At 38.1% G+C, this 14,103-nt stretch overlaps 1 protein-coding gene across 1 annotated transcript in view; it reads left to right on the top strand.

Annotated features, from left to right (window-relative positions):
• The window catches only part of cadm2a (cell adhesion molecule 2a), a 241,266-nt gene that overhangs the window by 214,842 nt on the left and 12,321 nt on the right, over positions 1-14,103 (top strand). The window contains exons 5-8 of the mRNA XM_055148857.1: positions 3,881-4,042; positions 4,537-4,627; positions 4,712-4,890; positions 8,354-8,467. Of these exons, the coding sequence (XP_055004832.1) occupies positions 3,881-4,042; positions 4,537-4,627; positions 4,712-4,890; positions 8,354-8,467 (546 nt within the window). The remainder of the gene's footprint in view (positions 1-3,880; positions 4,043-4,536; positions 4,628-4,711; positions 4,891-8,353; positions 8,468-14,103) is intronic.

Genomic DNA, 14,103 nt, shown 5'->3' with positions numbered 1-14,103 from the left:
GTTTAAAGAAAAATTATATGTCATATTTTGTTTCAATATGGGTAACAAATACATTTTTTATTAGAATATGTTATGAGTTTTCCTCGTAGCGCATCCTCCATCTCTGCTCTAGCTCTTCCTGTCTTGTGAGAGGACTTTAAAGGGTCAGATTTGACTTTAGTGCGGTTGTCTTTTCTGTTTTCAGTCGTCAGAGGCCCGGGCATTTGGCTCGTGGTTTGTAGTCCACCCACAGAGCAGCTGCAGCTCCTGCCACACTCTGCCAACACGCTGGGTAAAGACACACAGCACAGAGCACAGCCCAGTGTTGGTCATTAATAACACTAAATATGGTCAACAGTGCAGCCTCCTCACTCACTCTATACTGTCAATATTATCTGTGCTAAAGCTGTACGTTTTAGAAAATGCGTTTTTATGAAAGAACCCACAAGGACAAATACGAGAACGGAATTATTAACATTGAAATGTTAATAGTGTAATTATATTTAGACAAGCAAATTATATTTTGCTTTATATGCTACAATATATCATTTGTTTAGAGGTGTATACTGTATGGGGAAATGTAGGAGTTGTGAATGTTTTTGGTAAATGGTACATATACATTATATTTCCAAATGGAATGGATAGATCCACAATTGTTTGTATGTAAAATATCTGATTATAATACAAAAAGTCTTTAAATATAGTTTTAGACAATCATACAAATTGTAAGTTGCAAAAAAAAGAAGAAAAAAACATGTTAGGAAAATTAAAATTTTTATGCTATATTGAGGGCACTCACTCACTTGGCCTGCATCATCAGATGTATAATACTCCCTACAACAGAAGCTTAGCTAGACTGGACTGCACTACACAGGAATGGATAGTGAACAACACCATCACTATGTGTCTTGAGGGCTCATGTCTCCAGGTGCTGATGCTAAAAAAATTTCTGCTTTAGAACTCCAGCCTCATGCTTCTTCTCTTCAACTCTCAGGCTAGTACAATTTATTCTACAATGATAACCTTCAAAACAGCTTTTGCGAATGATAAACCAGTTGCCACTATTCCCTCTTAAACAGAAGCAATCACAGTCCATCTTCAACAACACTCTCCCAAAAGCACAAGTTTGTATTTCAACACACTTCTTTTCATCACTGAGACTCGGCTGCAGTCACAGAGAGCTGATAGATCTTGTAACATTAGCCTTTCACCGTGCGGCTCGTGGGCCGATGGTGGGCTGATGGTGTTCCTGCAGATTTGAGGAGGACACCAGTGGATGAGGTGGTCCATGTCACAGATGAGAGTCCATTGCACTGATTGAAGGACTTAAATTTTAGGTCCTCAACAGAATAACAGTACAATCAAAAGTGAAACACAGCTTATTGAGACCTGAAGAGGCATAGAAACACACTGATTTAGCTTTTGATGATATTATTATATCAAATACTGGCAATGATGATGATGCTGATAAACTTGACCAATATATTTTAGTTTCATTTGAAAAAAAATTAAGAAATAATATCTATAAATGTATGCAGTGGCTAAAACAGTCTACTGGTCCTTTCTATTTTATACCTGGGTAGCATTGCAGAATCTTATCTCTTAACTATGGCCTTCAGGTTACATCAATAATTCCATCAATGAGTCCATTCAAATCAAGACCTACACTTAACCTTAAGAAATGTGTTTACCTTCTCCAAATAGTCTGACATTCGGCCTTTTCTGAAATGTGTTGGAATATTAAATCAGAGCTGGTGATTGGCCATTATTCCCCAATTTCATCAGGATTTTTCTTCCTTCCCGCTCCATATTTTTCCACACAATATGACCATTTATGCCTGCATATACATGGGTCATTTTAACCCTCGAAGCAAATCAAAGGATATTGTCATAGCTCCGCTGAGGTCAGGCTGCCCTGGCCCGCTTATAGGCAACTTCTAAAAAGGTTTTCTAAAAATACTACCATTGTGCAAAAATCTGACCACGTCTGACCGCCTATTTGTAACTACAAAATCATGTAGTAACATTTGAAATATAGCGATTTCTTTTTTTCCCCCCTCACTATTTGTCCAAAAACTCTTTGTGTGTTGGGATGTTGCTGCTGCTGCAGAACTGTCAATCATCGGGGGAGGTGGGCTCAGAGCCGCGGCTGGTGGACTGAGCTGAGAAGGCGACTGGCACAAAAGAGGAATACTGAGACAAAACTTATTATTGGTATTTGGATCAATAACATTAACAAAAACATAACATAGCTGAGATTTGTATTACAATATTTCTATATTTTATTTCTACTTGTACATATACATTTATATAATTACACCTTATTTGACACCAGTCTCTTGCTATTTATTTTTTATTTATTATTAACACTTATATTGTTGCTCTTTGTTATGTTATATTATATTGTGATGTGTGAGCTGTCCAAATCATTTCCCTTGTGAATCAGTACAGTTAAGTTTAAGTCTAAGTAAGAACTAAACAACCACTTAAATAGGAACATGATGATCTAAAATGTTTAAGTTCTATGTGTTATAAAGGGCTATGCAAAAATACACCAAAATACAGTTGAAATGCACATTGTTAATTAAACTGAAAATAAAAACAGATAACAATTAATTATCTTTACATTGCCTTTAAAAAGATAACCAGTGCAACCTGCTTCTTCAGACCTCGCTTACTAAATATATGTCAGTTATACAAGTGCAAAGATGCAACAGTGATTAACATGACATAAATCTATTACATAAGGGTGAGTTGTTGCGTAGTTGTATGGAATATGGTATGAATGTAGTCCTCTCACTGTTTGAGCAGAGCACGATGGGGGCTGGCCAATATGAATGGATGCAAGAAGTCGTTCTTGAGCATAGAGAAGCACTGAATCACCTGTCACTGAAATAGCCGATAATCACAGATATCAGATCACTCACCATTTGATTTTTATCATCGTATCACAAAGCCCTACTTGAGGCGCTTTGTTTCTGGACTGTTGCAGCTGCAGATGGAGAGCATTAAACACCAGTCATTTGGACATGGCTCAGGACAGTGGGAGCCAACATATGCAGGACCTAAAATGGTGTGATCAGTGGGCCATTTGTGGATGACTTGTGGACACCTGTACTTTTGGTAACTCTGAGCTGGAAGATTTTTGCCAATCGTGCGACGGTAATGAGGCTGTTCAGCTGTTCACATCACAGAGCAGGTGTGGCTCCATGGGCACACTGTACAAATGCATTGAGAATAATCATAGACTGCATAGAGGCTGATTGAAGCCTGAAATGCGTTTTAACATTTTGGGCGGTGAGTCTGAGTTTGCTGTAGGTGAGACAGAACAAGAATATAGCGTTTATTCTCACTTTGTTCAAGACAGCTCTATGAGACAAGCAGACTGACAAGAAAATAACACTGCGCTGCTGAGCTGGTTTCTCTTTTTTTTTTTTTTTTTTTTTTCTTCACAGAAATCAGCATGAAATTGTTGTTGTTGATCAGTGGTTTTCAATATTTGGTCCCACTGCTGGTATTTAGGTTTGCACTCGATCTATTTTTACGCCACTGATCATTTTGTTGCTGTGTTGTATTACTGATATACTGTCGGTTATTATGATATTACACTGTATATGTGTGCATTTTGATTTTGATATGTGTCATTTTTCCTGTTTTTTTCTTACCCTTGCATTGATTGTGGTGTTCACTGCTCTGGTCTTTAATTGGAACTAACATGGTTTATGCTTATATTCTTATAGCAGTTGAAATTATGATTGCACATAGGCCCTGCAAAACAATCCACTGACATTTTTACTCTCTTTGGCCTCTCCCTTGCTCTCTCCCTCTATTCTTCTTCTTTTTCTCTGTCTCTGTTCTTCCCCCTCTCTCTCCTCCTCCCTATCCCTCTCTCTGTCTGAAGGAGCCAAGGTGGTGAATCCTATGGGGAAGACGTTCACGGTGCAGAGCTTTCTGCAGCTGCAGGTGGACAGAAACGATGATGGAGTGGCCTACACCTGCCGCGTGGACCACGTGGCCCTGTCCCAGACGCCGCAGCAGGCCACCGAGGTGCTGGAGGTCCACTGTGAGTGCACACGTGTGTGGCAGTCGCATCAACCACAGGCCAGGCTATATAAGGCTTTTGTTACTCTAATTACATCTAATATGATAATATTTAGGCTTTATTTTAAGTTCAAAGTGAAAGGGTTCATTATTGTTAGTATTAGTCTTTTGATGAGAACATAAATTAGAAAACAAAGAGAACATAACAATAACCTTATCTTAAACAGTGGCACTAATCAAAATTTGAGTATAGTTACAAACGACCTTCTTCTTAAATACAACACCATAAATACAATAAAGCATGTGCAGTAAAAATAAATTAAACAAACAAAAAATTGTGTAAAATTAGACAGAACAGCCTATTATACCAATATGAAGAGAACATTTTGTCTCTTGAATGTGCTGAAAACAGGAACAAAAAAAAGACATAATATTTGCATACAAACTTGAAACAGTTATGTAGTTTATATAAAAGACAGTCTCAAATAGACTCAGTGTTGACTTCCCTCTCCGCAGATGCCCCTCGTGTGGAGATTAACCCCCTCCATTCTGTGCCACTGGAGGGTCAGTACCTCAGACTGGAGTGTGTATCCAAAGGCAACCCTTCGTGAGTCCCCACATCAACACTTTTTTATATTATACCATCTCCTCCTCTCACATCCCCTGTATGACTGTGACTGTGTGCCCTCAGACCTGACCCTGTGATGTGGACTAAGGATGGGGGCGAGTTGCCTGACTTGGAGCGTATGATTGTGGAGGGGCGTGACCTCACCTTCACCTCTCTGAACAAGACGGACAACGGGACGTACCGCTGTGAGGCCAGTAACCACCTGGGCACCAGCAGTGCTGAATACAAGCTCTATGTGTACGGTGAGTTCAAACGCACAGGATTATTATGGGATGCTCACACAGGACCTGCAAACTATAAGGCTACCATAAGATATGTAAGTGAAGGCTGATATTGCTGTTTATAAGCCCAATGTCCAGTTGAACACCAGGTTGGTTTTTACTTTATTGTTTTTAATAATTAACAACAAAATATGAAGAGCAAGCCAGCATCTTGTACACATTCTCCAATCATTCATGTATTCATTATTCATTAAGGCCTGTTTCCAGAAGCCAGTCAGTAAGGTACTTCATACTAATGTGTTTTCAATCTGAAAAAAAAACAAAAACATAATTTTATGGTTGTTTAGTTGCAATGTGATTGCAATTCAAATGTTAAGATCTGCTAAATTATAAAATATGTATTTATGTATACTGAAAAATGCACTAATTTTTTTTGCTGAAATCATGTATTATAATATATTTTAGTTGTTGGACAAAGATAATAGAAGACCAATTTATTAGTTTTGTATTAACCAAAATATTTTCTGTTTTCAACTGTGGTCCATATAAACCCCATTGGATTGTTTAGTAGGGCAGGATGCTGTTACATTTGCATACAGAGCTGTGCGTTGAGCGATTAGAGCACCCTATCTCACTGGGGGATAGGGGCCTCAGGTGGCACAAATGTCTCCAATGGCTTTCTTTAAATAAACCATCGTCCCAGATCCACACATGGATAGGGAACAAACCGGAATTTAGTGCTGCGGTGTTAGGAATATCACAAGGAAGGATAAGTCATTCCCATCCACGACAGAGGAATGGCAGCAAAACGGCCTCTAAGCCATTTTTCTATGGTTATTTAAGGCTCACAAAAATGCATTTATTTTTCAATATTTGGAGAAGGCACAGTATGGGACAAAAATCTTCCACAAATTTATATAGAGCGAAATATATCAACTTTTACCACAAAAATCTGTCCTTTTAGCATGATGATAATAGGTCTCTATTAACTTCAATGTCCAGGTTCAAGTTTTATTTTCAATAGCTTGTGGTCTTGGGAACTTGCGTGTGGATCAATAAAAGATCCCTTTATTAATATTGCATGTGAGTTGGTTGTATTTAAAAGCAACTTTAATCTCTTAAAAAGAAAATAGACTTTGTGTATTTTGCCTTGAGCAGCCTTATTCCTTCTGCACTCCGGCCTGTCCTTGGCTGTACAGATGTGGAGAGGCTGAAGGGAAAAAACAAGGTTAATATGTATAGCTCATGAAGTACTGAGGGCCAGGACAAGTCAAGGGCACAAAGTGGAAACCTCCACTGGCTCCCTTAATAAGTAATGACCCTGTATTTTACCATGGTGAACTGTGGTTTCTGGCTCTTTATAAAAAGAGTCAAACCTGTACCACTCTTGACCATAATCCAAAGTTAAGTGAATTATATAAGTATAGACGAGGGTATTTAGGGGCAATCAGATCCAGTGTGCTCCGGTTATATCCTTATACTACTCAGAAGTGATAAATGTTTAAATCAGACATACCACGAAAAGTCATAACTCTTGTGTTTCTCTACCTTACAAACTTCATTTTCTTAAAAAAACACTATGTACATTTTCTGGTGGAGGGTCTGCCACCTGCTTGTCTCCATGGATATGTTGTTGCTTTATTTGCCTGGAGTGTTCTATAATTTGCCATTAAACATGTCAGTATAGTATTTATTTAATTTCAATTTTTAATTTGAAATTAAATTAATTACTACTGGGAGTGATCGCTTCTCCGCAAATCTAAACTGTCTATGTGAAATATTCCCAGCAAAGCAACAAGTGGCTTACTCTATACCAGAAAAGTGACATAATACACCTTTAAATTTGCTGAAATTTAATGAATGCTCTTGTCCCATGCATCTTAAAGCAGCCCTGCACCTAACAGTCCCTTCAAATGCCATCTGTGCAACAACAAGAATAACCCACATGCTTAATGACAGTGATGCTATTAGACTGACAAATTCTGCAGCTCCACAAAAAGTCATTTGGGTATAGGCGGGTCAGAAAGTCTTAACCAGATTCATTACTCGTTCTTCTCAAATGGCACCATCTCTGTTCCTGCGCTTCATTAGTGATTAGCACGCCTTTTAGCCTTTTGCAATTGCTTCCATAATTCTCAGGAAATACCTTTTTAATGGTACCTCAACAACCAGAAGACGTCCTCTCCCGCTCTCTTCCTCTCACCCTCTCTTCCTCTTTCTCTCTCTCCCTCTCTCCCTCTCTCTCTCAAATACATTCACCGTGCTTCTTGGTGATTCACGCTAAAGCTGAAATGTCACCAAGGCACACAGGACACTCACCCCAGAGAGAGACAGAGGAGCACAGCCAATTAAAAAATGGACAGTAAAAATGTACAAGGACCAAAACATAAAAAGTTAAGCTAGTGTTGTAACCTCATTAACTTTGTCAGACCATGTTTTAAGCCATGAATCCTAATTCATTACATTTTCAGCACTTGAATTGCAACAGTATGGATCAATAGATGGATTGTAGATGTATAAAATTTCAAAGTCATGTTAAAGGAAGTGTCATTACAGGTTTTTAAACAAAAGAAACATATTACACTATTTTCTGATCTATGTTATAATGTTGTATCCTCATCACAAACACACCTGGAGTTGTGTTTTGTTTCATTCACTCATGTTTAAAATGCAAATCCTGTATCTTTAGGCTTTGTTGTTCTCTCAAACTGAAACACTCTAACTTGTGATGTCATGTAGTAATACAGGAAGTGCTCCACTGTGTTTTTAAACTCCATAGTAGAGATTGGCATTTCCATTTGGATAATTTCATGCCTGGAATTGCCCGTCTCTAATGAACAAAAAAGGTAAGGGTAAGTTACAGTAGCTGTTAACTTGAAAACTATCACTGCAGGTGGAAAAGAGTATTTTGAGCTGTGTAGATGTAGACTGTCTAATAATGAAGAATTACTCAAACATGTGTGAATGAGACAAAACACAACTCCAGGTATGTTTTTGATAAGGTAACAACATTATACAGTAACATGGCTTGAAGCTCACAGGTTTGTGTAATCTAGGACCTTTAACATGTCTTCTCTTTAATATCATATTTATAACATGACCATATATCCAAAGTTAGTTATGTAAATGTGAAACACAGTACTATCAGAGTAATAAGTGGACTTAAAATAATATCTGAAATATTTGCTGGAGTAGTTAAAAAAAATAATAATCTTTTTCAAATGCATTACAGTAACACAAAAGAAAATCTTTGATCTTAACATTTGAAAACACATTTGTATGAAACCAGCCTTATTGCTAGCCTAGTGCAGAGTTTTCATTTACATCATTTTTAATTTTTCAGTTTTAACTTGGTGTTTGTATGTTTCATGCATTAGTTTTGTAATATTTCACCATTTTATTTTGCCCTCACGACTGTGTTACCTAACCGCACCCATGTGAATTTGGTTTTGTTGTATTTTTGTATGTGTTTGCCCTCCACCAGACGCACCCACCTCCCCACCTCCACCCACCACTGCCCCCCTCCATCCCTCCACCCCAGAGTCCACTGCTCAGTTAGACAGCCCCGCCTCCGAGCCCTCAGTGACCGGACACAGAGGTACAGTACTGCCCCCTACACTCCTCTGCATGCACTGCGCCCTCTCTTCCTCTCTCCAGTCTCCCTTTCTACTCTCTCTCTCACATGTTTTACCGCCTCCAAGTGCAAATGCTGCTATATTGTGAAATGGTTTGATCACCCGTTGATTCTCCACCTCCACCTTGACTGAAATGTGTTGTGGTAAATTGTATTAATAACATTGTGAAACCTGAGATCCTGAAAGTGTCTCTAAAATACTGGGTCTTTTTTGTCCCCTTGGCATTTCTAACTCTTGTGTACTTGGGTGCCCTCAAAAAAGCAAATATCATGTCCTAATGAAAATGTCTACCCACCAGAGAGTCCTCATTATCTGCTCTGTTGGCACAATGAGTTAGTGTGTGAAATCATAAATTAATTAATGAGTGAATGGGACAAATTTGTAATAGAGCTTGGATTTTTTGTATTCTTTTTAGTCAAATTACAGTGCATGCTCATTTTGTTTTGATGTGGGTAATTGTCCGTAATAGTTTAATTCTTTTGTCAGTGTTTGCAAATTTTGAAAATAAAAATACCGTGGATAGTAGTATAACAAATGAGCGCGTGACTGGAGAGCAAAACCTTTCCAGGGAATGTATCCAAGTAACTGTAATGACTCATTTAGTTCAACTTTAATGAAGAGAATTTTGGGCGCAAACAACTATAGTGTTTTTTTCTCACCTTTAAGATAAACAAGGTTATTTTTCTGATGTGGCAGTTGATGGCTGTTCACTCCAATGTCAAGATGTGGAAATGGTATTGCTAGTAGAAAGGTCTGTGAAAAGAAAGAACCTAGTGTATTTTTTTACATTTTATGCATCAAAACACTTAAGGAGAGTGCTGTATGCTCAAATTGCCTGTTTAAGCTTATCAAAAACTTTTCTTCTTTCGTTTTTATTACCACCATGGTAACCTGTGCCATCAAACATGTTTTTTTTTTCTCTCTCCTCTCATCTCAGCCTCTGTTCCAGTCCAGTCAGTATAATTCCCTCTCATCATGGCTCCTCAGTAAATTGTCATCTTTAAAGTCCCTCTTTGAGCCTTGACTCCGTCTGCGCTGTTTGGTCCCTGCCTTTTTTGCTTTACATTCTCCATCACCATCTCTCTTCCTCCTCTTCCTGCGCAGTCTTCGTCTCTCCGTAGACCTCCGTGTAGATAAGAGACTTGCACACGTTGTTGGATATTCCTCATCTTGCGTGTCTTCTTTCTCTGATATGTGTTTGCGTTACCGTGCCGACACAAAAGGAGCAGTGCATGGTGGTGTATCTTGTGGGAATCTAAATATCAGACTGCTTGAGCGCGTCTCGTAGTCACAGGATACCACACTATCTGCTTTCATGTGTCGACTTGATTTATTACCAGGGCTTTTCACAGACCCGGGATGAAAGCAAACAAGTGCGGAGCTGGAGAGGAGCCCTGGTGACGTTTTGCCTCTTTAATAAAGCTGTCTGTCTGCGTGGGGGAAGTACGCTGTGTATAGGGATAGGGCTTAGGTCAGGATGTAAAGTTTTTGCGTACCAGATGAGGTTTCGGTGGTTTGAAGTCCCAAAAGTGGAGGAAGCAATTCAAATCTTCACAGTCAAGTTGAATTAAAAGCATGGTATTATTCAAGCTGTGGAAAAGTGGTACTGTAGTTAAAGTATGAAAGTAGGTAGAAAGTATCCTTGGCTACTGCAACCAAAACCGCTAAGAATTCAATAACAGAACAATAATAATAATACTGGTACTATATTTGCTCTTACTGCTACCACCAGCATTCTGACTACTATCAGGCCTAATCATAGGTTTCAGCTTCCAATTATCTGCTACACTGTGAGGACTTTTCATTTTTTTTCTTTTTATTCAAATTCTTCCTTGCTAATATTTCTACATCACTCTTAAACCAATGGTCCAGCAGAGGGCAAGACCTTCTTCTATATCAGATTCTGAATTGAAGTTTCAAGTTTCAAATGTTCATGTAAATCTGTCTATTATTTTGAAGCTGTAATTTTATTTATTTATTTTTTTTGTGGTTGATAACTCCTTCACCTGTTATGATACAAGCAATCTTCCAATTCTCCAGCCCTCATACAGGTACTACAGAAAAGAGGATATGAAAAATGTTTTAGTTTATCTATTCTGTTCTTCTGTGCTGTGTATTGTAACCTTGACCTGTTAGAATTAAATCAGGGTCAAGGAGGCGGTCCTAAAATCATTCCTGTTCACTGTCATGACAACCATCAGCCAATCAGAGCCCAGTGTGTAACGACTCCATTATCTAGTGTCATACATGCTCCTGAGCCCAGAGGCAAACCTGAATGACAGACATGTAATAGAAAGTGATGTTAATTAACCTCTACCTGGCTGCTAATTGTGATTAATGTAATCAGAATTTTGTAAGAATATAACAACAGATGAACAGGAGAAAGAGGGTTTAATGACACGTTTTTAGAAAGAGACAAAAGTGCCTCTTCCTAATGCTGTTTGAAACCTATTTGAAATGCTTTTTGTGATTGTCATTTGGTTTGTACTTTTGTGGAAGATGAACAGTCAAAGATAATACCTTTTCTGTTAAGTTTTGGGACGAAAATTGAAATGCTGCACCGTTTTCCTTTTTGTGACAATTTTGGCAAAAGGGGTTCTTTTGTAGAAGTGTGTATGAATTTGTCTGATGGATGGACTCTGCAGAGACTAAAAATACTAATAATGAACTTGAAAATATAGCTTAAATAACCTAAATAAGTGTGTACAAATATGATAAATGCCACCATAAGGTAGTCTTAGCTATATCATCAATCACATTGTAAGAGCACATTTTGTTTTTGATATTATGATATACATTTTAGGCTGTATTTCACTGTCACAATATATTGGCTCACTTCCTGAGCTTTATCGTATTTTCATAAGGGCCTGTCAGCAGATTAGCTGTTATCGAAAATGTAAATATGACGCTAATCCATATCTTCTATAATGGCAGTTGTTGACCTTTTGAGTAGCACTTAGTAGGTATAGTCCAGTCTCCTCTGTCTGTCCCATCACTGCAGCCGGACACCACGCCTAAAGCATAACTGTAGTGAGTGGGGCTCTTTATTACTGAGCTGTTGACAGGTGGGTCAGTACACTGCACTTCGAAAGCCTGGGCAACTTTAATGGCTATAATAACTCATTCTCTAACCATTGGGGCTATATAGAACAAGAAGCACCTTCTTCAAGCACACATAAGAGTTTTAAAGATTATTACTGTTAGTGAATCATGCTTTTCCCTGTTCAAAATAATCCTAGGTAGCAATCAACACAAAATTATAGTAATAGTTGCTTTATATTAATACCTTAATATGTTCTGGTCTTAAACTAGCTTTTTTCTGTCTTTACTTAGTCAATTGAGTATCTAGTTTTTTTTTAGTTTTATCAGTAATTATATGTGGCTATCGATGTCCTTCAATTGAGACCTATGGTGACTCAATTGAAATAAATTGATTATACAAGGGCAAATATTTTTACTGCATGTGTGCGTTAAATTATGCACTAGTTAATATAATACACATCACACTGTTTTACATAATTTATTAAAACACTACTACTACTTTTATCCTTTTGCCACACCAAGGATGACAGCTAAGGTCTTTGTTCAAAGTAACTACAAACCAAAAGCATCACAAGACATTAGTGTTTTTCTCCTAAACAAATGAGACACATTATTTAGGTTGGATTCTGATCAAAATGCATTGTGGCTGCTGTTGTGTGTGTTTCATTCCCAAATGATGAAGTGTAATATTGCTTTGAGCGGTTCATTTGTCTCATTTAAAAAGTGCTTTTATGTGCTTAACTGTCTGGAAGGCAACAATAGAGCATAAGTGAGTGCTGTCCACAGTATGGCTTTATACGTGCATAGCTCCATGGAGACAAATAAGTGCAGTCAAAGTTAAATCTGTGGAGAAAGGATTCCTCTCCTCCATTCCAGCAAAAACAATAACATCTGACGGAGACAAACAGGTGGCAGATCTTTCTCCCACCACCAATGTAAAAGTTACATAGTGCACCTTTAATCGCCAATGGTTACTATACATTATATTTAATTCTTAAAATAAACTTTGATTCAAAGCTCCTTTCCTGTTGATTCCTTCTATTAGACATAAAATATCAGATAACGTGATGATCTCTCCATGCTCTAACCCCATTTTCACCTTTAGACTTACCTTCAAATTTTGCTTTTTTGTGCAAACCCAATAAACCAAAGAACCATTGTGGGTCCTTGGAGGCACTGCTTTATTCCATTGCTATCGATCTCATTTCAAGATGGAGGCCACAGGTTGGGTCATGCAATGAACATAAGACATATTTCCTGGAGGGTAAATGGTTTGTTACAGAAAGGCTAAGTTCCGTTTGCAGTGTCCCCCAGGGAAGATTGGTTAAATATTGAGCTTTACCTTCAGACCTCCTTTGCACCCCTCCACTCCCCTCCTCTCCTGCCCCATAAAACACTGGAACACAGGAGGAATTAAAACATAATGCAAAGGGCTCTCCGCTTATTGCCTGTGAGTTTATTGATGAGCTGTCACATTAACTAGCTTTAGGGAAGAGTTATGGCAACAATTTCTAATAGTAGTGTTGGACAGAGGCAGAAAAATCATTACATCCTGGGGCCCCTGATATGAATTATGAGTTAATAGCAATTTCAATTCATTTCATCTCAATGAGGAAAGATAATCATGGCTACCACTGGAATAGCCAAGTTAAGTAGCAGGCCACACTGGTGTAGAATGTTGGCTGGAAATAACATGATGTGAATTTGCAAAATAAAGTGTAAAGACATGTTTCAAAATGTCTACGATCCGATAATAAGGGGAGTCCTATTTAGTGTTTCCATTGATGTATATTCTGTATGTAAAGTTGTTGTATAATCACATGATATGTTGTCATCTACTGAGATATATGACATAATGATTGACATGTTTGATGGGCTGTCTCAAGTCAAATGAATTCCTGTGATTGATGATGTTGCTAATATCTCTACACTGCTGTCAAAGTGTTCACAACTAGGGATGCACCGATACAATACTGGTATCGGATATCGGCGCTGGTACTGAAAAAATAGCTGAATCTGATATAAGCTTTCCAATATTGTTTCAGCTGATATCCTGATTCAGATATATAATGATGTTATAAAACTATTTACTGGTCTTAGTTGGCCCAGAAAATCTTAAACTTTTATTTATGCAAAGCTGTTCTGTAGTAGCCTGATTCATCAGCTGGTTTCACTTTGTGGAAACTGTCTGCATTAGAATTCATTCACTCGACAGTAGGCAGGTACTTTTTTTTATTTAACCAATTACTGCTATTTGGTCATGACATATGTAATGCGCCACTAACGGGGCTAACTGGTATATTAAACTTTTTCCAAACTCTGTAGGAAGAAGGGCAATAATGTCTTTCTCCTTGATCAAATTCACCAAACATTCTCTTTGCTTTAAGTCCTCGATTTCATTAATCATTGCCAACACAGAATGTCTGGCTTCGTCTAAATCCATCTCGACCACTTTGTTTACTGTTGTGCTGTACCAAAAAAGGGACCTAGTCATGGCTTCACAGCTTTTCGCTGATTGGCCAGTGCACGGTCTACAACTTCCTTGGTTCTTGCAAAC

The sequence above is a fragment of the Boleophthalmus pectinirostris genome, unplaced genomic scaffold (genome assembly GCF_026225935.1).
Source record: "Boleophthalmus pectinirostris isolate CB_2022bp ecotype Guang Dong unplaced genomic scaffold, ASM2622593v1 HiC_scaffold_12, whole genome shotgun sequence".
Lineage (NCBI taxonomy): Eukaryota > Metazoa > Chordata > Actinopteri > Gobiiformes > Gobiidae > Boleophthalmus > Boleophthalmus pectinirostris.
The sequence above is the reverse complement of the archived record's forward strand: the minus strand, read 5'-3'. Positions and strand labels throughout refer to the sequence as shown.